Source organism: Lissotriton vulgaris, unplaced genomic scaffold (genome assembly GCF_964263255.1).
Source record: "Lissotriton vulgaris unplaced genomic scaffold, aLisVul1.2 SCAFFOLD_1600, whole genome shotgun sequence".
NCBI classification, from domain to species: domain Eukaryota; kingdom Metazoa; phylum Chordata; class Amphibia; order Caudata; family Salamandridae; genus Lissotriton; species Lissotriton vulgaris.
This window is the reverse complement of record NW_028247114.1, coordinates 68,365-95,626: the sequence shown is the minus strand read 5'-3', so window position 1 is coordinate 95,626 and position 27,262 is coordinate 68,365. Positions and strand designations below refer to the sequence as shown.

The 27,262-nt window shown below is 41.1% G+C and overlaps 1 protein-coding gene across 1 annotated transcript in view; it reads left to right on the top strand.

The window, feature by feature from the left end:
* The window catches only part of LOC147665626 (AP-1 complex subunit gamma-1), a 521,863-nt gene that overhangs the window by 455,441 nt on the left and 39,160 nt on the right, over window positions 1-27,262 (top strand). The window contains exons 9-10 of the mRNA XM_086949636.1: window positions 14,016-14,114; window positions 14,438-14,493. Coding sequence (XP_086805762.1) covers window positions 14,016-14,114; window positions 14,438-14,493 — 155 coding nt within the window. The remainder of the gene's footprint in view (window positions 1-14,015; window positions 14,115-14,437; window positions 14,494-27,262) is intronic.

Here is a 27,262-nt window from a genome sequence, read left to right as displayed (position 1 = left end):
GGCCTCCACGGCCCCACTCGCGGCCTCCACGGCCCCACTCGCGGCCTCCACAGCCCCACTCGCGGCCTCCACAGCCCCACTCGCGGCCTCCACAGCCCCACTCGCGGCCTCCACAGCATCACTCGGGAGCACCACAGCATCACTCCGCGCCATCATTCAACAACAACTGGTTCAAATATGTTCTCTCAATGTTTCAAGCTTTATTACAAATGTCACAAAAAGATTTCACTTCTGTTCTTGGATTTTCGTCACAATAAAATACACTGAACATAATCTTCACAAAAGTTATTTACAAAAGTTTAAGCTATTGCCACTATAAATTACAATCACTTTTATTTAAGTATTAATTATTTAAAACAATTAAAAGCCATTGTTATTTGTAATATCAATACATCCAAGTCAATAAATACAAAACATGTTGCATTACAAATGCTATAGGTGTCACATTTGCGAAAGTTATAACTATTGGCATTGTAAATGACAAAGCTAATAATTTAGCTATTTTCAAAACCAACACATTAATAAAAAAGTCATTTACAAGACCAATAGCTCAAACTTTCCTAATGCGAGACCTATTGCATTGCAAATGCTTGTTTTTTTAAGGGTGTCAGCTAGCTTTGAGGGTTAGGAATAAATAATCTGCTACCCTTCCCCTCCCTTCCCTGGAGTCTCTCCTAGAGCAGGCATTTCGGACTGCTTTAGAGAGAAGTTGGCTTCCATATGTCAAAGAAATGTATTGTTGAAAGTAATGAAGAAGAATTCTGTCAAATGCAAGTCTCTGTGTGACACTACTATGAGCTCTATCACTGTGGTCCAAACTTTCATCTACGCAAGTCTTGTAGCAATTAATATAATTGCAGTAGATGAGAATATTCAACGCTCAAGGGACAGTGACTCTTTTCCATCATACGGTCTGCTTAATGACCACACACTATCGGACGGCAAAGTCCTCAAACTGGTCACCATATGGATAAAAAAAATCTTTCAGCATTATATGCTACCCTTACATACCTTTTTGAAATCACTTCTGATATGCTCCAATGTCTATATGGATCATACCTAGCTAGTAATTTTACTCTTTGGTGCCTTTAACTTGTATTCATCTCCTGCCAAACTTTGGAAAGGAGGTGAGTGAAGCTGATGTGGTTGGTACATATTGCAAACTAAATTGATCTGTTTCTTGTAGGTTCAATATGGTAATTAGTGGAGATCATAGAACTTAGAAACTGGGTGGAACTTTAATAAGCATTTCCTATCAAATAAAATCTCTTGGGGCAATATAACAGTTGCCTGTCCTTGAAGGATCTCCGCTTACTCGCAACAACCGGTTTTTATATCCTTTAGCTGAACTGAAACCCTTCCTGTTTGAAAACAGCAATGCTACTGTTGCTCTGGTCATAGTGGGCTCTTCATTGGACTAATTCTGGGCCTCATTTGACTGAGGAATATAAGAGTGATGGATAAAATGCTTGAATTAATTTCAGCCACTGGTAATTACTTGCCCGCACCCCAGTCTTTAATTTGTTTTTGTCCACCATGCCACCTCAGATTAGACCCAGGCAAATGCAAATCAGGCTTCGTCCTGCTCCAATACGAACAGTCCAGTCTAAACTGCTAATTTCAGTCCTTACGTTGGACTGTTCCTATTGGCGCAGGACCAAGGCTGATTTGCATGTGGTTGGGTCTAAAATGAGATGGCATGGTGGACAAAGAAACCAATGGACTGGGATGCAGCCTTATTAATTATCAGTGTCTGATAGAAATTCAAGCATTTCATTCGTAACTAAAAAAAAAAAAAAAAAAGAAAATCTTTGTCCATCATTCTATTGCTTGCTGCGCAGGGTGAGAGGTTTACCATATGTCGGAAAGGGCTTAAGGTTGTGATACTGGTCTTTAATGATAGAGGGGTGTTTGCCTGATACCCGGAAGGGGATGATATGTCAGATGAATTGCTATGTTTAGGTAACCTAATATGATCAAATCTTCACTTGTGACATTGGCTATTGTTTCTTTTGTTGTCGTTGGGGCATAGAATGAAAATATTGTGTACGTCTGACTGTAGCGGGTTCCCCGTAGCCATATTACCCTTCCTTCATTGTTTCTGCGAGTAGAATCCAGCCTGAAGGGGAATCCGACTTGAAACAGAATTGCAACACTCCTGATCTTATATTGTGCTGTCAAATGGGATAGCACCTAGATTTCAGCCTCTGTGTGTCTAGGGATACTAAATGTGTCTCCCACAGTATATCCTGTTATCTATTCACAGCACAATCATTCACCCACCCTCTTAGCTCATCCTTGACCTACAAAGCCTACTTGAGTGGCATGACATTAGCCCTGCAGTGTTCTGAATAATATCAAATCTAAAAAAATTGAAAAACAGCAGAATCATCTATCAGACCCCATAAAGGTTAACATTGTATCTATTTATGGCAGACAAGTAATGTTGTCCTTTTTAATATCCTCATGATAGTCCCATTGTGTTAGTGTCTTAAAGAATAGGTGAGTAGACTACCTTTTACATGCTTGTAGAAAGATTAGATTGAAACTGATTGAGATCAGGTGCTCTCTGGGTCAGTCCAAATGCCCACACAAAGTAAGCTCTAGGCCATCTTCGGCACCAGCCATGGAAGTGTGAACCTCCCTTGGAAAGGCTAGAATTTTGCAGCTGCTAATGGAGCAGTTATGTGACCTCAGGGTCTAGTTCGGTTTCCACTCTTCACTCATGCTGTTCTTTGCTCTGCTGGATGTTTCCCATTGCCATTCCGCTCCTTAATTCTTCGTCGATTCTGCTGGCTGGTCTTTCTCTTATTCCAGATTTTAGTAGCTTGATCACTTCTATGGAGAGCAGTTTATCATTGATTTAGAAAGCAGTCCAAAGCAAAATGTCCAAGTTTACTTGATCTATTTTGCCCTCAGATACTCTTTTTGCCACTTTAAGGAGTGTTTGCTTGGATAGGGTCAATCTGATACTTCCTGAAACAAAGATTGTGGCTCCCCTCCCCTGAATGATGATGGTTCCACTTTATGCACTGCTTTCTAAATCTGTTCCTTAAGTTTCAAGATGTAAATGCTAGTAAAGACAGCTGGAGTCAGATTATACTTTATTTGGTAGTTTTTGTGAGCTCTGAGGGCTTGATCTAGTTCAATAGTGGTGTTTTCCTTGTGTTATAAGAGGAAGCCGAACCGTTTCTGCAAAAATTATTCTCGTTCGGAGTCTAGGACAGATTCTGGAGTTCTTCTACTTTATAAGTTGTTCTGCCTGATCTCTTCTCCCCATCACCACTCTTGTCCTGCAGGGATGGGTGTTGTTTTTTTTAAGTTAAACTACCATAATGTCATGTTTCTTTATCATGGGAGTTCTCCTCTGTCACCAACTTCAGTACTTCTACTCTGCTGTCCTTCTTTTAAGACCAGCGATCCACCCCTTACTGAGTTTGCAAAGTCCTGTCTTAAGGACCCCATTTATTTCCCGAACTCTTCAATCAAGAGGTGAATGTCTCCTTTAGTGTATGTAATCCCTATTCTTCCTCTAGAACTAGATCAGATGAGGTCGCCAGTCAGTGATTGTGAGGAGGGCTTATTGTATTGATATGAAGGTTTAGGAGTGTTCAGCATGGTTTGTGCTGGGGCCTTTGGGTGTTCTTCCTTTTAGCGATGCCGTAGTAAGGTAGTGGAGAGTATCTAGTTGCTACGGGTAATTGTGTAGATATTCAAAGGAGCCTCAATGGGCAGTTTCTGTCTGGGTCTCAGATTCATGATATTTCGCTTCCGTATAGCCTTACACAGTGCATTTTCGTTAGTGGCTCTTAAGACTCATCTCGGCACTAGCTTATTAATTGTTGCTGTCTCATAGATCCACCCCATTCTTTTCTTCTGGTTGGTTTTTCATGTATGCAGTGAGTCCTTGTCCTAAAATGTTGTCTTGTGGAAATAGCTTTATTTCTGATTCTTTCCTCTGTGCCATGGAACCATCTCTCTTTAAAAGGGAGAGGGGTGGAACTGCCTCTGCGCCACTTCACTCTTCCTTTTATTTTTCTGTGGGTTCTTCCCCCTCTGCTTTCATTTCATGGTCTTGATTTGTCCATTTTACCCTGCTTTGAGGTTGTGCATGGTCCAGGATAAGTAGAGCGTCATCTATGTTTCGAATTGGGTCACCAATCCCGTCTTTGTTTCTGCTGAAGTACGGTGGGCAGGGAACAAAAGGGTTTGGCAAAAGCGCAGCAAGGCCACGCCCATACTTAGTATCAACAAACAAGAATGCCAATGCTGCGTCAAACTTTGACAAATTGACATGCACAATGAAATGAAACAATTGTGACACAACAAAACCAAATTTTTACTGAATAAATCTTTTTATTTTTTATATTTTGATTTCGTACTCAAAGGTTACTTTGAAATATTTAAGGAGCAATAAATATATGGGGCAATTAAGGAGAGGGCATGATTACATAGTTTATTTTGCAACCTTCTCTAAGGACTCAGGAGAAAGGATAGTGGGCTAAAGAAAGCCAGAAAAAATTACAAGGGTGTGTGTCAAGTGTTCAGCACATAATCATACATTCATTCTGTGAGTCTTTCATACCATACTCTTGTAGTATTCAATCATACATCCACGCATGAAGTGAAAAACAAAGGGACGAAGAGAGTGAAAAGAATAAATGGGGTATCCCACCTAGATGCGGGGGCTGGGATGATGGTAAGAATTAGGGCATTTGTTGATTGAAAAATTATTTCACACAATTTGTAAATTAGTCTTCAAAAACAATGGCCATCCACCAAATTGTAACAATATTGCAATTTTCATAAAAGAACAGAACAATAAAGATTGGCCAGTAACAACAAAAGGTCGACGTGTTTCGAAACCCCTCTACTCCGGGGGTTCTCTTCAGGACCATAGGGGATCAGTCCTGTGGGAAGATAATACAGCAAGCCTTACTACTCTGTTAATTCGAACAACCTTCTACTTAAATAAGGGCCAGTGCACTCAAACATGGTTACCGTATAGCTTTAGACGGGGTCGGAGAAAATCAGTCTTTTTAACCAGGCACCATATGTTAACCTTCTTCCAGGTGGAGTGTTACATCATCAGTTCTGTGAGGAATACAGCATACCATGTGATGTTCTGATTGTATCTATTTTCTGACATACAAAGTAATTAAAAAATGTTCCCAAATACTTTCTAGAATTAACCGTGTCACACTGTCAATAATTGATGTTGGGTTCTTTATTTGTCTTTGTATCACCATCCGTTTGCTGTTGTGGAAAGAAAGAAAGGGGGGCAGTGTAAGTCACAATACACCGTTTTATGGGCCATGAGACTAAGCGCTGTACCATTCAAATTGGGGGTTCACGTTGATCGAAATAAAACTTTTTTTGGCTCGTGCTGGTTCGTGGGTTACGTCGTCCCAGCGAGAGAGGTGGATGAAAGCGTTTCTCTGCACTTGTTTTAAATGGTGGAATATCTGTATCTGGCTTGTCTATACTTAATGTGACGACTTATTTGTTTTCGGCTCCCAGTTAGGAATGCTGGTGCCTGCGCGTAATAATCACTTTCATACCCCACTGGGTTATTAAATCTATAGCGGAAGCCCTGGTTTTGGGTTTTGGGTCCATGCCATTCACATACCTTTTGACGGTCGTGATCCTCTCCTGGACTGGCGTCTCTGGTACGCGGTCGCTTCAGAGTCGAATCATCACCGCGTCACTTCGTCTTTGACGGCAGAACGCCGCTTAGCATTGTGGGATTTGTAGTTCCTCAGTGCAGTCTGAGAGTGATTGGATGATTAATTTGAGGCGGAAAAAGACCGGTGGGACAAGGAGATATAGACTTAACTTTCGATCTCATGAGGGCTGTGGTGATGGTTCAGCCAAGATGGTTGGGACAACAAAAGCTGACATCTTATGGTCTGATGGACAGCTCTTTACTGGGGAACATATTTGGTATTTGGTGAACTTTAGATGACTTCAATTTGGTAGGGTGTCCAACAGGGTGGCGTCTATGCGCTCCACTCTTAAAGATGGTATAATTCAGACATTTCATTTAGTCCTGTGACTGCGGAATTGTATTTCAGGATCAAATTAGCCTCTCTTGATGACAATTTTTCCTCTAGGTCGCCTCCTCTGGCGTCTGGTTCAATCTTGGAGATAACTGTCCATTTGACATGATTTTCGTGAGTACTCGATCCAATGTTGGAACAATGGGGCTGTCAGAATGTTTTTCCTAATTCGCGATCTATGTTGGATGATTCGCTGTCTTACCTCTTGGCTAGTTTTTCCTATGTATAGTTTTTTGCAAGGACATATGATGCCATAAATGACGTATTTCGTTGTGAATTTTGTGTGTCTCCACGAGATTCCGTTGTGCTGGAACAAATCTCCTTCCATAGTCAAGGGACAGCAAATGCATGACCCACATTGATGAAGGCCTGTGATGGGTGGTAGGTTCATATATTCTCTGACAGAGTGAGTCTTTGTTTTGGGCATTGCTGCTCTCACAATGTGATTTGCTATGCTTTTGTCCTTTTTGAATGCAAATAGAGGAAGTTCTTTTAATTTTGAATCTAGCTCTTTCACCAAGTGCCAATTTTGACATATCTGCTTTTTTTGCCAGTTTGATGTGGGGCAGAATGTCGACACACAAACTATCCGATTTTGGTTGTTTCTTGCTCTCTTCGTGAGTAATGTTTCTCTCGGTGTTCACCAAGATCGTTTTTGGGCGTGTTTCAATAGTTTTAATGGATATCCTCGGGCTAGTAGCTTCTCCTTTAGAGCATTTGCGTGAAACATGTATTCATCTTTGAAGGAACAATTTCTACGGATTCGCAAGAATTGGCCCAGTGGTAGGTTTTCTTTGAGGCTTCTCGGATGGTTGCTGGTGAAATGTAAAGCTTTGTTGCGGTTTGTTTCCTTTTTGAATAGCGTGGTTACAAGAGCACCTTCAGAGCAGTAAACTTCCACGTCCAGAAATGGTAGTTTGTATTTAGAATGCTGTATGCTGAATTTGATGTATTCCGTGCGATCATTGAGCCATTGGTGGAATGATTTTAATTGTTCCTCGTTTCCTGACCAAGTGAAAAAAATATCATCTATGTAACGGAGCCATCCCCCGATCCATTGTTTGTATGGGTTATTCGTGTAGATGAGTTTTTCTTCAAATTGGCTCATAAAAAGTACAGCCAATTCCTGGGCAAAAGGACAGCCCATAGCGACTCCTCTAATTTGGAAGAAGAAATCGTCCTTGACTTTAAAGAAATTTCTTTTCAGTGCCATTTTGACCAGCTCAACTATGAACTCTGTTGGCACCCTCATTGGTCTCTCCCTGGTATTTAAAAATGATCTTAATACTTCTAAGCCCTCATCCTGAGGGATCTGCGTATATAAAGATGTCACATCCATGCTGACTAGGAAATCTCTATTGTCTTCAAATGGTAATTCCGCTAGTTTGTTGATAAAATCCGTCGTATCTTGCAAGAATGACTTGACTTCTGTCATGAAGGGTTTCAAAAAGAAGTCTACAAATTTTGAAACCGACTCAAAAAGGGAATCTTAACCGGAGACGATTGGTCTTCCGGGAGGATGTTTCTCGTCTTTGTGCACTTTTGGAAGTACATAAAGCAGTGGTACTCGAGGGTGCTTATTCTGTAGGAACTCGCATTCCTTTTTTTCCTTAGGATGCCTTGTTCTAAAGCCTGATTAAGGATCACAAAAAGTACATTCTGTAGTTCCTGGGTTGGATCTTTTTTCTAACTTCCTATAGCACTCTTTGTCTAAAAGTTGTTTATTGATTTCCCCCGTGTAATCTGTAATGTCCCATATCACTAAAGACCCGCCTTTATCAGCCTGTTTTATCACCAAATCTTTCTCCATTAATAGGGTAAGTAGGGCTTCCTTTTGTTCCTTTGATAGATTAGGTTTGTTAAAACCGGAATTTTTCTTCTCTTGTGAGGTGATTATGCAGAGGACTGTCTTTTCAAAGGTAAGGACTTCTTTTGGGACCATATTTGTTGGAGGACAGATTTGGGATTTTTTACGAAATTCTGTTGATTCAGTGTTTTGGGGTTGTATTTTATCTGCGAAGAATGTTAGTCGTAATTTTCGGCAGAACTCGATGAATTCCGACTTTATTCTGACAATCTGTCTTTCTGGTTGGCACGAATGATAGTCCCTTCTCTAGGAGGCTTATCTCTGTTGCAGTTAATATTTTATACGAAAGATTGTAGATTGGAGATTTTAGTTCTTGTAATTGCTGTAGTTCTGTCTCCTCGTAGACATTTCCCATGGCTGCACAAATCTGGTTTTGGCCCGTGTTTTTGGTTGGCCTCGTCCTAAAAAAGACTGTTTTTGTTGTTGTGCCCCCTGTTGATAGTTTTGTTGTTGATAGTTTGGTTGGAACTAACCTCTTCTCGCGTAACCAGGTCTATAATTTGTATTATCAGCGTCACTACTGCCTGATGATGATGAATCCGAGAAAGTGATGACGTTATTTCGCGATCTTCCTTGATTGTCTGGAAGGAATCGTCGCGCCTCTGGTCTACTATAAAAGTCCTGTTGGAGATAGGGATATACCTTTTCTAATGAAAAAGTTCGTTTTTCTCTTTCGAAGTTGTTTTCTTTCTGGTTAATTGTATAGATGAAATCAATAATGTCCTTTTTGACCTTATCCAATAGTGCTTTGGAATCCGTTATAAGCTCGTTGTTCTTAATTTCCGTTTCAAGGGTTTCAATTTCTTCTAATTGAGTTTTGGAAAGACGTTGAGCAGATTCAACCGTTAAGACCATCAAGTCTCTACTACATTTTGTTTCTATCAGGCTGTATCCTTTTTTGTAGATTGGGTCCTACGTAAAGATGACTGGGATGTTTCTTATAATTAGTCCTCTAGGGATTGTGCCAGCTCTAAGGTGTTGAAGGAGGAAATGACCATGGAGGTCCGTTTGTATCTGTTTCTTTTTGAGGCGGATTAATTTTTCTGATTCATTATTTACTTTTGCTGAACTACTGAGTGCAGCTGATCCGAATAAAGGAGGATTGCTCAAAAGTTTACGGATATGATCCTCGCTGTAGGCAAAAGTATCATTTTCTGTCATGTTACTAAAGGAGTTGGAGAAAAGGTCCTCTTTGGGGGTGTTGAAGTCGACACCCCTCTCTGTGTCAGAACCTTATTGTTTTAAAGAAGATATATACACAAAGTCCTGTGAGTGTGGCTCCCCACACGCTCTCCTCCTCGGGTACAGATCTCTCGACACCAAAAAGTAGTATTTCAAAGTGATTTTATTCTTCCCTCACCATCAGCATGACGCGTTTCGGCCGTAAGAAACAGCCTTGATCACATGGCTTCAAATGACCAATGGGGGTGTTTAAATACTGTGCTCAGTAAAGGTAACATCAAATCACATGGGTAATGGACATAAAGAAAATACTCATACACAAATTCACGATATGTACAGCAATTAGAACAGAATTCTAGGAACAATTTGTTAAAATATTTACAAACTATCCTCTTCCAAAAGGCCTATGATAATACTCGCATTTAGGAAAGTACAACCAACCTTATGTGCAAAATACAATAAAGTGCTAGTGCATACAAAAAGTTCTACTGCTGACACACGATTCGTATCTTGAGTGACTACACATGAAGTGTTAATATTACCATGTGCACCCAAGAACGAAAAATAATATAGATAAATCTATTTTCCTATGTCAATAAAATGAGACAAACCCATAAGAAATGATGTTATCCGAAAAGTGCTTAAGTGCTTAAAAAGAAGTGCATAAACTACGCGCAATATGTACATAATGATAATTTACAATATACTGTTATCAATCACATTGAATTTCTGAACCATTGTACCTGCGCGAGAATTTTATATATATATATACACACACAGTCAAAAACATACAAAGCATAACTGCTGTTGCTGTGAACCAACTGTAGCCATAGTGACTAGATGTGATGTGGTACACTAAATTCATGTATCATATTGCCACAATCCAGTAATGAAAAACCAACTTAAAAAGGAGACAGTTATATCCAAAATAGTAATTATTGATGGACCTTGTATCTAATATAAAGTTGGGAGAAAAATTAAACTAAATTCCTGAGACTAACATAACAGAAGACTGCAGTGATCTATATATATATATATATATTCCAGGAGTAATCCGATGGAGCGCAGAGCTTTTCAAACAGCTGCAAAAACGGACTCGAACCCAAAATTTTGTGCAAGTTGGTGATTTATTCAGCAAGTGGTGTTCCCATAGTCATCACGACGCGTTTCGCGATTCAGAGCGCTTGATCACATGACACAGGTGATCACCTGACACATGTTTAAATACAGTCTACCAATGTAAGTCAAACTACAAATGCAATAGAAATGGAAGAGTTCAATCTCTAGGGACTACTCACATTGTTATTACAATGTCTGCAAATGCATTTGTCTATAGTTTCTTGAAACACATTTAAGCATTTGTAAATTTAAATAACTGGCTGTAGACATAAGCAAAAAAACATGTGTGATAAACATTCGGTGATAGTGATTTAAATGTGAGTTTAACCAAAAGAATATTTTTAAATAGGATAAAAACAATCATGGTTAATTATCGGTTAAAGTGCAGTATTTTTGGATGTTCAACGTTTTGCAATGATACCGGTGTAGTACCTTAATAATAAAGTCCGTGTTGTAGAAAACACGTGCACATGTGGAGCCCCACATGTGAATACATTGCCATATAATATGTGCAAACTACAAGGACATGGAAAGTGCTATAAAGTGCTGGTGCAAACAAGACCGAATAGCTGCCAAATTCATGAGGACAACATCACCTCTGGTAGGAAACGATATTGCATTGAGGGTATAGAGGTATAATCTCTGTAAAATACATGATACAATCCCCGCTTTTGTCGTTCTACCAGTGATAATATTAACGATATGTACAGTACTAGAGAAAATATATTATTATTCATGTAAAACCATTTGTTCCATTAACAACAAGTGACCCAGTGATTAAAAGACAATAAAATATTCTATTCATAATTCATATAAAGCCCTATAAATACCTTAAAATGGTAATTTTCATAAAAGCTAAAATTAATGAATATAGAAATGTCTAAAACCTCATATAAATAGATTGATAAAATCACAGGCTAATTGATGTATATGGTACAAAAGGGTACAAATAACATATCTAAAATATTTCTCCGTGTTAAAAAAGACCCATGAAGCATTAAAGTAGGTTATGTGTTGACGGAGATTAGTTTTGTGTATATACTTTATCATAGACAAGTATATAAATCTTCCGTAATGTTCAGGCCTGAGGGATGCTTTGTATTCAGCTCAATGATATACTGTGTCTCAAGGCGGCGTAATTTGTCTTCTCTGTTGCCACCTCTCCTGCTAGCCTGTACACAATCAATAACATAATATTTGAGGTCACTACTTCTGGAATTGTGTTTTGACTTAAAGTGCCTCGCTACAGGATAGGTATTGTCCTGATTCCCAATGGCTCGAAGATGTTGCAGGATCCTTCTGTGTACTGGGAGCTTAGTGCTCCCAACGTACAACAGGTTACAGGGACATATTAACACGTAGACAGCAAATTCTGTCTTACATGTTAATAATTTCATAATTTTATGTTCCCTGCTATCAAAAGGGGAATGGTAGCTCTTTTTGTTAATGGCTTGTTGGCATGCCTTACAGATCTTACAATTGTAGAATCCTGTGTGAGTTTGGTACCAGGCTGATGCTTCCAGTACCTCAGGACTGGTTTTGACCAGTTCGTCCCTCATTGACTGCCCTCTGCTGTATGTTATGCTGGGCCTTTTGGGGAGATCCCTCCCTATCACTGGGTCACTAAGGACCAATGGCCAGTTTTTGCTAATAATTTTAGCTATCTCCTTGTATTGGGTGTTGTACTGTACAATAAATCTGAACTCAGAGTTCATTGTGTCGGTGTCCTCAGAATCTGTTGTTAAAGATAAGTTACCCGCCAATAAAAGAGATCTGTCTTTCTGATTGGCTTTCACAATAGCTGCATCTACAATTCTAGGGGAATATCCCCTGGCTAAGAATCTTGCTTTGCTCTCCCTCTGTATATATATATATATATAGATATATAGATATATAGATATATAGATATATAGATATATAGATATATATAGATATATAGATATATAGATATAGATATATAGATATATAGATATATAGATATATAGATATATAGATATATAGATATATAGATATATAGATATATAGATATATATATATCTATCTATATATATATATATAGATATATATATATATATATCGATATATATATATATAGATATAGATATAGATATAGATATAGATATATATATCTATCTATATATATATCTATATCAAACTAATTATAGCAAATCGGTGAACGTGAAATATTTCCCATAACACAAAAACAAACACACCACTGAAAAGTGGACACACAAAAGAATCTCAACCTGTATTTGGACCAGACTCAATGTCCTTCAATAGACCTCGCGAGCCGGCGCTCGCTAACAAAGCAGGGAACAAAAGGGTTTGTTGTCTTGCGGAAATAGCTTTATTTCTGATTCTTTCCTCTGTCCCATGGAACCGTCTCTCTTTAAAAGGGAGAGGGGTGGAACTGCGTCAGCGCCACTTCACTCTTTCTTTTATTTTTCTGCAGGTTCTTTCCCCTCTGCTTTCATTTCAAGGTCTTGATTTGTCCATTTTACCCTGCTTTGAGGTTGTGCATGGTCCAGGATAAGTAGAGCATCATCTATGTTTCGAATTGGGTCACCAATCCAGTCTTTGTTTCTGCTGAAGTACGGTGGGCAGTCATCTTTGATTCCTCTCCGGCAGTGAGGGGGGCCTAGCAACACAGCCATATTTCCTGGTCTTTGGGCTCTACTCTTGCAACAACTTCAGTTTTGGGAGGGGCTGCACCACAGCGCTACCTCTGGCTATTGCTTTGAGCCACTCTGTTTTACTGAACCAGTCGGTGTGACAATTGCGTGTGGAAATTCTCCTGGCATCTGGAGCTTGCTGAGGACAAGTCTGCATGTGTCCTCACTGTAGCCTCTCCCCTACCTCATCCTTTTCTTGAGGTACACCTTTTATGCTTCTAAACATCCCACAATCGTGCGTTCATGTATTGAAATAGGAAGGTCACTAGAGGGAGTGGATTATGCTGCATGTAATATTACTGTGGAATCACAGCCTGAAGGGAAATAGCCTGCATTTTGTTACTATAACACTTAGTTATACTATGCTTAGAAAAGTGTATTTTCTAAGCACTTGAAATGAAGTACTCGATCTAGAATGGAAAGCTGAGTCTCCCTTACCAAAACTCGAGCTCATGACCTCCAAAACACCACATTCGCCAATGGTAAACATTCAGTTCTCTGAGCTTTTTTTCTTGCATCTAAATCAAGCAGAATGTGATAAATACCAACGCTTAAGGACTGTGGCTACAGGCAAGTAGTATTTTATCAGCTTTAAATGGGATTCCCAACTCTCCCCATTATTTACTTGTGCTAAATTAGGTCCAAAAAGTGCTTTGGCTGTTGGTGTCCAATGTTTGTCCTTTGTTATTTTAACGAAGTAATATAATGCAAATGTACTATGTACAGCTATCTATATTCATATTGCTGTGAATGGACAATCATCCGTTATTGACAGCTGTTACATTTTCACTGTTACTACTGGTTTCATATTTTATTGTTTACCTTGTTCATTTATTTATTCATTTATTCATTTATTTGTATGTATGTATGTTTTGTTTTATATGCACTGATCCATGCTTGACCACGGCGTTTCTCCAATACGAATGTAACTCTATTGATGCCTTATGGCCGTTATCATTTCTTTTTTTTGCTCAATAAAAAAGATCTGAAATTAAAAAAATTACTGTCAAACTGTGAGTAAATTGGGCAGTGAAGAAAACAGTTGTCAGAATCTCCCATTTAATTTCTCTGCTCTCTCCAGTAGTCTAGTCTAATCTCATCTCATCTCTCTTTCAGGTCGCAACAAATACAGAAACAAGTAAAAATGTGGGAAATGCTATTCTGTATGAGACAGTACTTACCATCATGGACATAAAATCTGAGAGTGGCTTACGAGTAGGTGGTATTTTATTGCTCCACTTTTGGTCACATTTTTTCTTAGTGAACATATTAGAAATCTGTGTTCCATTACGCTTCGTGTTTGGCCTAATTCAGTTTTACTCGCCCACCCACATTTCCTCTTTATGCATGGATTTACACCTTCCCTCATACCCCCTTCTCTGTTGATTAGTGCTTCCTCCCATCTTATGTTTTACTTCTCATGTATGATTTATTTATTCAGTGTACATTGGAATTAAATTGAAATAATGGGAAGATGTGCATATCCTCCGGTCGGAAAATGCACCTCGATTTCTGACCAAATGTACTCTTTCCTACAGGTGTTGGCTATAAACATTCTGGGCCGTTTCTTGCTGAACAATGATAAAAATATCAGGTAACTAAAACATTGGTTTATCTGTTCATTTGTGTGTGTGTGTGTGTGTGTGGGGAGGTCTTTGTGCAGTGAAAAGTTGAGTAATATGTTGTGGGCTATTGTTTTGAGCACGCATGCACATTTCTTTTTGTGTTGTAATTTAATCCCAGGGGGGCTATCCATTATGGCAGTTGAAGTTTAAGTGAATTTAGGATGGTCTCCTAATTCTTCTCTTGTAACAGACTACAGTCTACCAGTAGTTCCAATTAAAGTAGTTCTGATTCTCTATTTGTTTTTTTGATCCTGAAAAGTAGTACAGAAATAAGTTCAGATGTCGGTAACATTCAGATTGAATTGTTGGTATGTTGCCAATTGGTGCATCCCTCTTTACTTAAAGAGAAAAAACCTGTCTTTTTAATAGATCTAAAATTGTAGCACCCTGGCTGCTTAAGAAGTATAAATCACTAGAACAGGGCCCAATTGTCTTGCAACACAGAGCCTTAGCTGGACTCCGTGATAATGTCAGCTGTGAGAAAGACGCATCGTTTTTCACTATAGACTTCTGTTCCCCCTCCCCTGATATTGAATTCCTGCTTTTTGGAGGTGGAGCAGGAGGCCTTATTGGTCTCTAAGTCATTAACGGTTCCATTGATTGAGCGAAATTGGCCATATCTTAATACAGTGGCATCTCTGAGACGTTTCCTGTGTCTGTGCTTAGGTTCTTTATGTTCTGGATACACTGTTGAAGATTACGGGATTTTCCCGTTTGGACCCCATACAGATGAAGTGGAGACTAGGAAGTGAAAAGAGATTTTAAATATCTGTCTGAGTGCGAGGACAGTCTTTTTCCATCTGCGGCACAAGCTTAAATCCCCTCAATGGTCATTCCAGCATTAGCCTGAGGGTCAAAAGCAACAAGATCTTCCAGGGACAGGGGTTAGCAGCAATGTTTTTCTCTGGGAGAACATCGCTCATTCCAGGCAATGACGGGCCCACTTCATCTCCTCTGTGCATCACTCAGATGGAAGGGAGCAATTGAAGTCATCTGCAAGAAGAAAATTGCAACCAACAAATTGGTTTTGCAAGCAATCTAGAATTAGTACTTCTCTTGTAAAAGTCTCCCATTCCATCAGCTCTGCTAAAGTGTGTGCCAAAACAGCAGCTGCTTGAATATAGCATTTCTTAAGCTCCTAGCTACCCGAGTGCATCACAGTACTATTAGAAGCACATCCAGAAAGAACTACAGACAGCATTAGGGAAAGAGAAATGTTTTAAGCGATTTCCGAAAGGTCAGATGGTTAGTTTCCAGATGGATATGAAGGGGGAGGGTGTTCCATAACCTGGAGGCATTATAGGAAAATAGACAGCCTCCACTTCTTGACTTTCTTATTTTAAGAACTACGGCAAGACGATGGTTGTCCGAACGCAGGCCCCTATTCGAACAATAAGGCAAAATAATGGACTAAATAATAGGCTGTCCCTTCCCTGCTAATGTCTTGTGTACAATACTGAGAGCCTTAAACTTGAATCTCTCCTGTATGGGAAGCTAGTGCTTCTGTGAAAAGCAACAACATTCCTTCTGAAGAAAGCAAAAGAGACTGTTTCGATCTCTCGGAGGGAATAAGGCATCTTTTCAAGGTTTTGTTTGGGTACATAGAGGCCATCACCTGGGGAATCATATGCTTAAATGGAAGAAATGTTATCTATGGTGGCAGAGACATAAACATTATCCTGTGCCCTGCCAGGCAATTGTAATTGTTCTTTAGTGTGATCTGGCACAGTTAAATGTTTATATGTCCTTACATTAGAGTACATTAGGCAGTATGTCCACCAGTTCTATCTGCGAACCGTGCTTTCAAAGTGTAAGCAGTGCTAGTGTGGCACCTTTTTATGCTTGGAAAATATGGTTAAAATAAAACATACATTAGATAGCTATTCCAGCCTACATAAAAGGCCAGCTGAAAAACCTTTCTTCATAGCCTCTATCATATAGGTTATTTTGGAGGTGTTATTGAAAACTTACATTCCTACAAGGCAGCTGTTTCCTTCATAGGAGTGCATTGTGGTTTTATCAAAGTTGATTGCTATTTTTTTAGCCTATATGTAAGGCAAAATATCGGCATTTAACTTGGATGGTTGCTTTTCTAGTAGCCATTACTTTTGCAAGTAGGTTGAGCGAGCTTCAAGCTCTTATCAGTGCTTGAACCGAACACTGTCTTGAATAAAAACTGTTGGTGAGAAGAATGCACCCGTTGTGTGCATGCTAAAAGTGGTTTCTGACTTCAGAAGTACCCAAACTATCTCTTTATCAATTTTGTTCAGTAAATTTTCCTCTGACAGAGAGGTCGCTTTATGCTTTAGCTGATAGTCCTGAAGTTTTATTTATCTAAAACAAGAGATGCGTAATTCTAACAAACTCTTTTATTAACTATTGTCCACTTTGTACTTCGTACTGGTCATACTCCTTTAAGCAAACTATTTTAAGATGGATAATTTCTTGTGTCTAATATCAACTAACCAACAAGCCTTTTCCTGGAAAACTAAAAGCTCTTTCTACCCGAGCAAAGCCAGCTATGGCTGTCTTGTTGAGAAATGTACCAATTGAGGAAGTTTTCAGAACAGCTACGTTGAAGTCTATTTATGCTTTCATGAAGCATTATTGTCTGGACACAGGTACTCTAGTTGGTCAAGCTGTTTTAAGAAATCTCTTTGGATGCGATTCCCCTTACCTGTGAATTTCTTTTCTGAATTGTTTTTCTTTTCTACATTGGGGAACACATTTTTGTAATGTGTTTGCTACTCTGTTCTATGTTGATAACTGTGAGGGAAGATCCTATGATGCAGAAGTAAATGTTACTTACTTGCAACCCTAGTTCTGCATTGTTGGAATGTTCACTGCAATCTTAAACAACCCTCCCAACTCCCTACTCCTGCCCATTTCAGACTGCAAAATCATAATCCATATTTAAATTCATCATAGTTTCCTGAAAAAGAACTGAGCCTGTGAGGCAACTGCCAGTACAAGGCATGCTGTGAGAAGAAAGTTGCCGACTGCTTAAATGGTCAGTGCATATTTCAGTTCTCTGTATATTCAACCAGTTGGGCTACTTTCTACTTTGTGTCCTTTCTTTCCCCCATGTGTTAAGGTTTCTTTTCAGAAGCAGCATGTTCAGGTTTGACGCTGCTATGTTTCCTTGTGTAAATTCTTTTTATTTTTTATTTTAAAGTGCGGAAAAAACAATGTTAGCTTGCTAGGGCTATGGAGGTTTGTCTGAATTTAGGAAGTCAGCTTTTGCTCCTCCTTTGAATTTAAGTTTGAAATTGAAGTATTCCAGGATTATTCTTCATTTTATGACTTCTGAGAAGATTCTTATGATCCAGAGCAAACATTATATGTAATGTTTCCGTCCACATTTTCTGCCATTTCTCCAAATCTGTTGACCTCTTAAGCTTTCTCTTCCATGTTATCTAGTATGTTCATGTATGTACCCTACGCGGTTAGGAGAAAATGTAGGTAATCCTGGAAAAAAAAAACTAGAAATAGATACTGGTGAGAAATGTGGTCTCGTTGCCACAATTTTATTGAAGGGAGGCTAGTCCCAAAGCCTTAGCTGAAGGTAGTGAAACTGTTCCTGTTTTAAGAGCTGAAACTTGTCTCCCATTGTTGACTTCAATTTATGCCTGCAATCCCGTAGAATTCTTTGAGCATCTTGTATTCTCCCTCCTCTTAAATAAATCTCCTGTTGCTGCTGGTGAGAACTGGTTATTAAATGCACATGGGCCAAGGAGGAAAGTGGAATATAGTAAGACACATCTCTAGGGAAATCTGATCCCACACGCTGCCTGCTCCAAGTGAGGTGACCTATTTAAGCATTCTTGGATCTATGAGGCTACTCCACATTCCACACTGATCTACTCATTATTGCCCCATCTATATTTATCCCCTTCCTGTAGATTTCTCAAACCAACCAATCCATAACAGTCTTAGGTGAACAGTTTAATAATAATCCACTAGATCAGGGTCAGCTGGTGATTCCCACTCGACCCACCCCCCAACATAGGTCCCTTAAAGTCAAAAGCTTTGTTGAAACTTTGGCCCTATTACCCACCCTTATAAATATGATTAATTACTTTGTAGGTGCAATTTTCTTTTCCTGGAATCGTCACTGGGAATGCCTGGAAAAGGTTAAACTGACATGGTAATACATTCACCTTGATGGTATTGATATGATCTTCCGATTAGACACTTCACTTATAATAAGAAGGTCCCCATGCTGTGCATTGGAATCTAGCATAATTTCAGGTCCCCGATAAGAACAAATGTAATATATTTATAAGTGGATGTCGACAATAGCATCTTGGAATAAGTGAAATAACGATATTGAGTGCAGCCATTTAAGTTCTTCATGAATAAAGGAATATGTGATTGATAGTGAGAAGATTTTCTTTTGACTGTTCAGATTGCCCTGTTAAAGCGATGTTCTAAGATTGCAAGACACATGTTGGCATGGGTTCTTAGCGTTGGCTTAAAGATTGAAAGAAAATGAACAGTACATTTGGCAGTAATTTCTATTTTTCACTTGAAACACTGATCTTTATCTAGAGCAAAGACCTTGTACACTATATATCTGTGTCTACCAGTCATGTGTTCCCCAACTGGATTCTAAGTCTCTTGTTCACCCTAGCGCATCATAAGTGTTCTTTGAGGAATGATCTGTATAAGGAGCCCATACTAAATGTAGATTGCTCCAAATCTCAGAGTCTCCCATTAAGTCTTAGGCCACATCCTGTAAGAGTTCTATCCGAAAGGGGTCTTTTCTAGATTTCAGCTTGCAAGTATTGTGTATTGTCATCTTCCCCAGATTGTCAACTAAGTCAAAAGATAACAGTCTATTCTGTGTCTCCTGAATCTCCCCACTATTACCATCAAGAAAGGCCTAACAAATATTGCCACCCGTCAGTTTTTGGAGCTGTTGAGGTCTACAGTTGTGTTTATTCCTAATTGGTCTTTACTAAGCAAAGTGTGTCTCTTATGAAAATATAATAGTCCCGCCTAGGCATAGGGACCACGTAACACTAGTTTTATGTATGAAAGTCAGTCTGTAGTTGTAGGTAGACACTCCATTGTTAGTCTGGTGGCCTCTCCTCCAGTATATAGACTGCACCGATTTACTAGCATTGTTTCTAAGCGTGAAAAACCCCATTTTAAAAGGCCGCAAGACCACATTGCAGAATTTAGCTGAAGGTGTGTGTTACAGTATCCAAATAAGCTTTTGCTTTCTCTCTGGTAGGGGGAAAATTGCAGGGAAAGGGTGCCTGTCATGTCACAGAGTAAACAAGCAGCTTCCCTGTCTCAGCATACACTGTACCAGCAGTTTGCCTGTCTTGTGCTTAGAGGATTTCAGAACACTTCACAGCTCCCAGTTTTTTTCCCTTAGATTTTACTACTGCATTGAAGTTTTTCCATCTTTATTCAATGTCTTCAAATACCATCTGCCTTTTCTCCATTTTTTAACATTGAAAGAAATTTTCACTGAAAGTGCGTTCTCTCTTTTCAAAATGCCCTTCATGTGGAAGAGAAAACAGCTGCCTCAGGCCCTTACGCAGTCTGTGTGGTGTGCCTTCAACCAATGCATTCAATAAAAGAGAGGGCATCTGGCTTAGAGGGAAACTAGAAGATCTCAAGGCAGAAGAAGAGAGCCAGAAACCAAAACGGAGGCACAAAGAGGGCTCCTTTTTCTGACACTACACTCATGAAAGACTCCGATGGAGGGAGATCAAATGAGAGTATGGGAGAGAAACATAGTTTCCATCATTCTAAACTTGCTTGCCACGCACAGGAGCAGCAGTCAATGTCGAAACCAACATGCTCCCCATCGGGAAGCTCAACAAAGACTTGTTTCTTGATGTAATGCATTTTTGTGAAATGGTCTGTTTGGACTAAAATTCTGCTAATATTCATTGCTGTCAGGAATGCTCAGAGGACTAGGGGAACTGCTTTCAGTACTTAATTGGTTTGATCTGGAAAAGGAGTTTGGTTTGGTGAGTCTTGATGGAAGGGAACTCCTTTTAGGAGATTCAGTCGGCAACACCACCATTCTAGTGATTATTTTTACTATATAGAAAGACTTTGTATATTCTCCCAGTAGTGTTCCCATTGAGACCATTGATCCTCTAGGCACTGTTAAGGTGGTCTCGTGTGGAGTTGCACATTGGGGGATTAGGTAAATGAGAGACCAACAAGGAGGAGATCTGACAAGCTGTGTTAAAGGGTTTGAGGAGTGAAAGGTGGCATTTCTCCCCTTTTAGTGTTTAGAGTTGCTCCTTAATAATTGAGAATTTGTACTAGTGATGATGTTGATTATTTTTTCTACATTGATAGTCAGTGTAGCAGTTTGGCTGTTGTGTTGAAGTCAATTTGTGTGTGATGATTGTGTCTGGTCACCATGTACTCCAAATGAGAGAAACAGATTATGTTACGGCGGAGATGTGGGCTATTACCGCAGTTCACTTGGAGAACGCCGTCTGAGCGGATTTCATTCCAAATTGTAGTACTTTGCATTGCAAATGGGTCTTCCAGACTACAAATCTGAGAAACTTTATTTTATTGCTTCTGAAATGTGGAAATAAACCGCCTGCAAATTCACGAAACACATCCACTCTCCTTTCATGAGCTACTTATAGATTTGATGCAAGGTCCGCATTCTGAATCTCTATCTTTTGACCCATTTGTTTGTTTGTCCTAGGTCACAAGTAGGTGTGAATTCTTCCTTTGTTCCCCTTCTTGGGGACCCAAAAATATCTGGAATAAATGCCTGTTCCTCTTTGAGGAGGATGAATGGTTTCTGTTGTATTATTTTAGAAGAGGATTGTACTTTAGATTAAAAAGGTGTAGTTGCAATTTTGGTGCTTTTTTTTGGAGGGATTGATGGAGGTGGAGGTGGAGCTTTGAATTGAAGAGCATAGCCAGACCTGACAATTTGTAGGACCCAATTATATGTCTGTTGTTGGTTTCCACTCTGTCAGATGGTCTTGTTCACTGTTTTGAATTGGAGCGTGATTTTGATTGTGATCTCGGTTGTTCATGATTTTGTTTACCTCTTCCTCAACTATTTTTTCGAGAGGCTTGCCTGTTGTTGACCTTGAGATTGAGAGTAAGAGGACCCTTTACGGAGTAGAACCCTATGTCCTGGTTTGAATCTGGAGCCCCTCTTTCTATAATTTGATCCGTATTTTCTTTTCTTTTCCTCCAAGCCAACTTTTCAAAGTCTCAGATTCTGTTCTCATGCGTTCCCCCTCACCCTGACTGCCCCCCTTTCACCTCGCTCCTGAGATCCCCTTCCTCTCTTCAATACTACTTGAACCCCTTACCTAGTTACCACTCCTTCCTTGTAGATCTCGAAGCCCCACTACTCCCTGCTACCCCACTGAAGACCCACTGTCCCGATGCCACGCTCATTAATTCCCTACTTTATGGCATTGCTACTGCAACGCTAGTCCCCCACTTCCCCAGCCTGCAACCCATTCTATCCCCTAGGTCCGACCATCTGCAGACTCACCCCTCAGACTCTGGCCTACTCCTCTGCTCCCAATCTCCCCCAGCCAGAACAATCGAACATTGCTACTGGCCCGTCCGTAGCCACTACCCTCCATGTCCGTTGTTACTAGAACAAGCCTTCCACCTCGACAACCTCCCCCAATCCCCTCTCCTCACCCTGCATAAAGCGACACGGCCCGAACTCCTCCTAGATAATCCTCCCCACTAATCTCTCACCCAAAGCTAAAAAAAACCTCAAACACAAATTGATCACGCAATTCCCGGAATCCCTTTTCGCTGACACATATCACTGTTCCGCCAAAGGGCAAGTAAAAATGGACCTTATCTTCCACACAGAAAGGCCTGACAATTGGAACTCCACCCTTAGATCACAACTACACATCACCAAAACCACCAAGACTCCCCATAGCTGCAAGCTATCATTCTCTACCCACAACCGCCTGCCCCACCTTGGGAACACCTCTGTGACCATCTACTCCGACAGCACAGTCCTCATCCAAGACAACCATGCCAACCTTGAGGCATTTGATCTCCTCTTCCCTTCCCTACAGACTAACAGCACCTCATGCACAGCCTCCCCTTCCAACTCTTCCACCCCACCCAGGAATCCAGTCCCCCCCCCCCCCCCCCCCCAACTGAACATCCTCCCAGCCCACCTCCCGCCATCACAAGCACCTACGCTTCAACTTTAACCCTCTCCAATCCCTCCACCTCCAAGTATACGGCACCTACTCCTGCACTAGTCCATCCTCTGAAACAACCCCCTGTGCAGATCCACCCCCAAACACCACCGGGCGACCTCAATACTCACCCCATATCTCCCAATCACTAGCCTACACCCACCTGCAATAAAAAACTATCACAACACGTCCCCCCTCATCCCATGCCTTTTCCCATAACCCTAACCGACAACACTACTACCAACAAAAGACAACACTCCCAATTCCTCTCCGTGCCTAGGAGACTCTACCCAGAACCAACCCATCTCCCCTCAAGAAGAGATGGGCTGCCGTCTCTCCCGTATTGAAAGTCGAGTCGCTAGTATAATTCAGTGCCTGAATCTCATCCTAACCAACCTCGCGACACTCCTTGTCCCCCCTTAAACTCTCACTATTCTCTCATCTCCCCTCTCCCCACACAACCCAGCTTTCCCAAAGACCCGCTCCCCAACCAGTCCTCCTGCCCTCTCCCGATCCCTGCCCCGAGACCGAATAAAACTACAGAAGCCATGTCCTCTGAGGAAGCGATCGAGCTGGCCTCATCATACACCTCCCCCTCCACTCACACCCTGCAATCCACGTTTCAGGTGATCACCGGATTGAGAAGTGAGCTCTCATTCCCGAAACCCTTTAGACCCCCAGCTTCCTTCATCAACATCCTGACTGCTTCCCTAACAATGGAACCTAAAAAAGAGAACCCCCACACTAACTGCATGCTCATAAACTGCAGATCTGCCTCGAAACATGCCAGTGAGCTAGCATAATCCATCCTTAACCACGATATAGAGTTATCCTTCATCACTGAGACCTGGCTCAATGACTCCTCTCCTCCTATCATGGACATGCTCGTACCCCCGGGTTTCTCTATCATCAACAAAGATAGAAAAGACCAAAAAGGCGGAGGCCTGGCAATCATTCACAACACACCCTGTCAGTGTCCGAAGTTGATACCTTCAACTGCAACTCCTTTGAATGCCTAACCACCAACATCAAAACCTCTAACAACAATCTATTACACTGCCACCTCTTGTACCACCCCCCCAGGCAACACCACCTCGTTCACAGAACACTCATCAGACCTGATCGCCCACTGCTCTCTCCGAGACAGCAATCGCCTAATTCTGGGAGACTTCAACCTCCACTGGAATGATAAAAACAGCTCTCCTGTACAAACCCTGAACGAGCTATTACACTCTAACAACCTTATCCAGCACTGCTCAAAAGAAACTCATAACAAAGGGGCAATCCTAGATGCCATCATCTCCCAACCTGACGCAATCACCATAGAACACATCCTTCATGTCGACTGGTCAGATCACCACCTAATCCTATTCCACATCTCACAACCGATCATGTGTCAACCTCCAATCAAAGATCCCCCGACATGGTCTAGAGACCAAACGCAGATCAACACAGCTGACTTAGAAGAAAAAATGAACACCCTCCTGCCCATCTCCCCGGATGGCCACTCAACTACAGAACTCACATCCCACTACAACATAACCATGTCCTCCATCTTGGACCATCTAGCTCCAATGAAACTGAAAAAACCCCGGAACATCCCCTCCAGATCCTGGTTCAACAAGGACATCAAAGATAAAAGGAGACAACTCAGAGCCACAGAACATCTCTGGAGAAAGAACCCCTCCTCCAGCCTCTGCGAAGAACTCAAAAAGGCAAGAAGACAGTACAAAAAACATATCAATAATGAAAAAAACAACTTTTTCTCCAACGCTCTGGACAAGGCTAAAAACAGGCCAATAGAGCTCTTTAACATCATCAAAAAACAAACATCCAAGCATTCTCCTACCCACGTCCAGGCCTCCAAAGATTCATGTGACAGCTTTGCCAACTTATTTAATGAAAAAATCATTAGGATCGAACACTCTCTTGAGGTAAACCTCCATCCTGCCGGCAAAAACGGGTCCCCAGCAATCAAAACCATCTTGATCGAACGACCCAAAAGTACCTAGAGTTACTTCGACCCTATACCGGAAGTCGGGATTCTTAATTTAATCTCCTCCTCTAAACCCTCATCCCACACCCTCGATCCTTTACCCTCGCATATGGCCAAAAAACTTAAACTCTCCCTAGCACCACTCTGGTGCGAAATCATAAACAGCTCCCTAAAAACAGGCATCATACCAGACTGCCTCAAAGTTGGCCAAGTCACACCTCTTCTGAAGAAACCAGGCCTAGACACTAATGACTTGAACAACTTCAGACCTGTCTCCAATTTTCCCTTCCTAGCCAATATCCTCGAAAAAAGCGTTCTCCAACAACTTAACCAACATATAGACAATATTAATCTGCTAGACAAACACCAATCGGGCTTTAGAAAAGGCTGGCGCACCGGAACTGCAATCTTTAACATCGTGGATGACATCCTCAACTCCCTTGACTCTGACCATTGCTGCCTCCTCATCCTCCTAGATCTATCAGTGGCCTTTGACAAGATGGACCACTGTCTTCTCAAGGTTCTCAAGGACCGTGTAGGTGCAGATGAGGTAGTCCTTCAATGGTGCTCCTCCTTCTTTCAAAACCGCTCCCAAAGGGTAAAAATCAAATCCTTTTCATCTGACCTACCCGTTAACAGAGGTGTCCCCCAAGGATCCGTTCTGCCATACCCCCCCCCCCCCCCCCCCCAATTGTTCAACATTTATATGGAACCCCCGCCACCATTCTAAAAAAAGCCAACATCCCCTTCCATCTATATGCAGATGACACTCAGATCTACTTGGAAACCTCCTCCTTCAATGACATTCTAAGACTCAACAATACTCAGAGAGGTTCAAGAATGGTTATCAGCAAACCACCTTGAACTCAATCAGGGGAAAACAGAATTCCTCCATCTCCAACAAGGAAGAAAATCCGCAGGGGAAACCAGAATACTTAGCCTCTAAACTTGAGAAAGCCTGCCAGTCTAGAAGTCTCAGGAGTTCCAACTCCCTCTTACTCATCCCCCTGAAAACACGCAAACAAAAAAACGCAGCCCGCTCCTTTGCAGGAAAAGAACCCAAAATCTGGAACTCCATCCCTGTGCCCATCAGTACTAACCCCTCCTTTGCAAAATTCAAAAGCCTCCTAAAAGTCCTCTACCTCAACCGTGCCTTCCCAAACTGAAATCCGTGACTCTCAAGCCTCCGGCCATCAGTTATCTGGAAATGCGCATCCACTGCCTACCTCACCCACTCTCCCCAACCCGTTCGCCTTACTCCATTGCGGCTCGGAGAAATCTCTCCGCCTTAATCTTTGTCCATGTATCGAGATTACCTCTAACCCTCTCTACCTCAACGGCGCACCTTGGACCCCTAGACCTCTCTACCTCAATGGCGCACCTCGGACGCTCATCACAATTGTAATCTTTGAACACTTATGAACACGTATATGATTATGATTTCTTTCCCTCCTGTTGTAAAGCGCTCCGATACCCCCGGGTTTGGTCAGCGCTATAGAAAACTTCTTAAATAAAAAAAAAATTTTAAAAACGTGTGAAAACCAGACAGAACAGCTCGGGTAAACAGTAAATTCTTGATCTTTAACAGTGCTTCTGGTTTTAAAGTTGTTCGCCTGAGCCAAGAGGTTTGATGGAGCGATGTTCCTTGGCAGTATGGAGTCGCTGCTAAGTCTGCTGAATCTGTTTCTGCAATGTTAGACTGGTTGGAAACTGTCCCTCCTGGATGATTTCCAAGAAGTCCAGATTCCTCCCCTCAGGAAGGTCGGCAAGAAGACACTTCCATAACATTTTCATGTCTGCCTAGCAGTGCCAAGACACTTGATGATTTAAAATCCACAGCTGTATATGTGGATGGTAATGCATTGTGATGTAGTATTCTTTAAAGAGGTGAACCTTGGGCTCTTTCCTAAATTGTTGCAACATTTGGAAATTCCTGACGGATACAGTGCTGTTGTTCGAGATCCTGGGTGCATAGATGGATGAGGCCTGCATTGATGGAAAAGGCCTACTGTCTTGTTTTTTCTTTGTTACACTTCTTTTTCTCCAGTCTGATGGTGTGCTGATATCCACTAGAGATGTTGGGCTTGGCTAAAAGATAAGTGGGGGTGCTGGTTGTGATAACTCTGTAAATGATGCAGCTTGTTTTGAAGATGGGGTGGTGGGATGGCTAGGGGAGCAAATAGAGTTGCATCAGGATGGGGGATGTGATCATATTTCCTCAGGCCGCCACTAATGAGACATGCTGCAGCTTATAGGACGCATCTAAGGCGTGTCAGTGTGTATTCTGGGTGGGCATGGAGTAGGGCATTAGCACTATCTAGGTGCAAGAATACGAGGGCTTGAACAGCAGCCGGAACCCTCTTTCTGGAAGAACAGTTTTGAATTTCTTTATAAGAGATAGTTAGTACTAGACTGTTTTTTTTGGCACTGTGTTGCTTGGGGGTTAGGTTGATGTCCAGGGTTAATCCAAGTGATATGGCATTTGATGGAAGTTGGTGTTTAAAGCTGTCAAGTTTCATATGATTGAGTCAGGCTTGTTATGTATATTGTTTATTG